Genomic DNA, 1,801 nt, shown 5'->3' on the forward strand with positions numbered 1-1,801 from the left:
TATTCTTCCTCTATCCTCAATGCTTACCCCTTTTGACGATGTCCTGATGCCATTGTCGTCTCCTTTCGTTATATGAGGCAATGTGTTCTCTAAGGATCCGAATAAATAAATGGTCGTCGACCCATCTCGACGCTGGTCCAATTCCCTTTGAACGAAACAAGTCCAAACCCGCATCAGCAAGGTTTCCATAAGCACCCGCTGATGGTCGTAAACCAAAACACATGCATGTATCAATGCAGAAAAAAGATCTTCCGCAACTCGTACAATTGATCCCGGCCACTGAGATTCATGATCGGGATCGTACGATATGCTTCTGAGACGTCTCTGATGGCAAATTGTGACCCCTGGCGGTAATCGACTAATTGTAAGCGCGAGTACGTGAAAGGTGCCCCAAGTACTGGGAAAGTTGTCTGGAATTGATGTACGAATTGATTGATGCATTGGGGAATTTTGGTGAAGCGAGATGAGGGAATGAATAATTTTGAATGACTCGAAAACGGACAGGTCGACCCGGTTTGGGTATAATTGAAAAAGGGGAGGATTGAAAGGGCCCGACGAGCTCTTCAACTTCTTGGCACTAAGCGGACCAATATATCTCCCTTTCTTAAGTTCAGCTTGTATGATGGCACGAAACTCTTGTTGGTATGTAACAATAGAATCTTTGTTAGGCGGCGTTTGAGTGCGCTTAATTTTAGGAATATCAAGACGGAACCCTCGACGAAGTCCTTCTGGTATATGTGAGTATCTTTCATAGAGTCCCCGCCGACAAGAGTTCCCTTTCCCAAGCATCTGGATCATACGGCGTGAGGGCCTTAAGCCTTCTGCGCTCGAGGACAAGCTTGAGCTCCGTGGGTGGATAAGCCACATCCGGAGCAAAAGTGTCTTCGGTCGTGAGTGGTCTCGCTGCATCCGCTGAGTCGTTGCCAGTCGCTGCATACTGGCTTTCCGTCCCGCATGGTGAGGACTCTGCCGATGCGCGAGCAAATGGTGTCGCAGGCGTCGTCCATGTGCGAGTGGCCTTGCACTCGATAATCCTGTGAGGGTTTCGTCCGAGGCAAACGGCACAAGCTGAGAGGAACTCCTCTGCTTGTGCCTGCGCGAAAATCCTGCCTCGGCTTCTTTCCCCTGCTGGCGTGTTCAGGTGAGGCTGAACGCTTGCGCGTATCTCTCGAGTCGCGATGTCTGTGTGACGAGTGGTCTCGTGATCAGACTGCGTTGAGCAGTGTGGCATGAGGCATGGGGCATGTGGCATGGGGCATGTAGCGTGAGGCATGTGGCAAGGTGTGAAGAATGAATCGAAACGTAAGATTTCGAAGGAAAAAAGGATGAGCGCAGGCTCGCGTTTCGATGGTCAAACGAAACTGACCTTATAGTCTCTCGCGTTGTCTCTCTTGTCGCGAGTCTCCCAGTACACCCTTTCTCTGGTCTCCTCAAGAACTCTCTCGTGACCAAGGATAAGTCGTAAGGTCCCCACGGAAGTCTTCACTGCTACATGCCAACGCTTGTGCTGTTCCGCCTGGTAAGCTAGTAAAGCTTTCTGCGCTACTGGGTTCCGCATGGAGCGATACTTGTGCACCTGAATATTCCTCCAGAATCGAGCCATCATTCTCGTTCTGTCCTCCGGCCAATCCGCTTCTTCCATTGCTGTCAGCATGCGTGGGCAGGCCTGACAAAATTCTTCGAATGGTAAGTTTCTCATCATTGATGGACCGCGCGCGCATTGCGAGTAGAGGCTGCCGAGACCCACGCTGTCGAGCCATCCGCTAATGTTGACATAATCATAGCATCGTCGTCAACCGTC

The 1,801-nt window shown here is 50.6% G+C and overlaps 1 protein-coding gene across 1 annotated transcript; it reads right to left on the minus strand.

The window, feature by feature from the left end:
• Positions 1-748: 748 nt before the first annotated feature.
• Positions 749-1,642, minus strand: DFJ58DRAFT_739837 (uncharacterized protein; the record flags this gene model as incomplete). Its single annotated transcript, XM_041387054.1, has 2 exons — positions 749-1,210; positions 1,367-1,642. 2 exons carry the CDS (start codon positions 1,640-1,642, stop codon positions 749-751), a joined length of 738 nt encoding a protein of 245 aa, XP_041234631.1.
• Positions 1,643-1,801: the final 159 nt, after the last annotated feature.

The sequence above is a fragment of the Suillus subalutaceus genome, assembly GCF_016647625.1.
Source record: "Suillus subalutaceus strain FC151 chromosome Unknown DFJ58scaffold_802, whole genome shotgun sequence".
Taxonomy (NCBI): Eukaryota; Fungi; Basidiomycota; class Agaricomycetes; order Boletales; family Suillaceae; genus Suillus; species Suillus subalutaceus.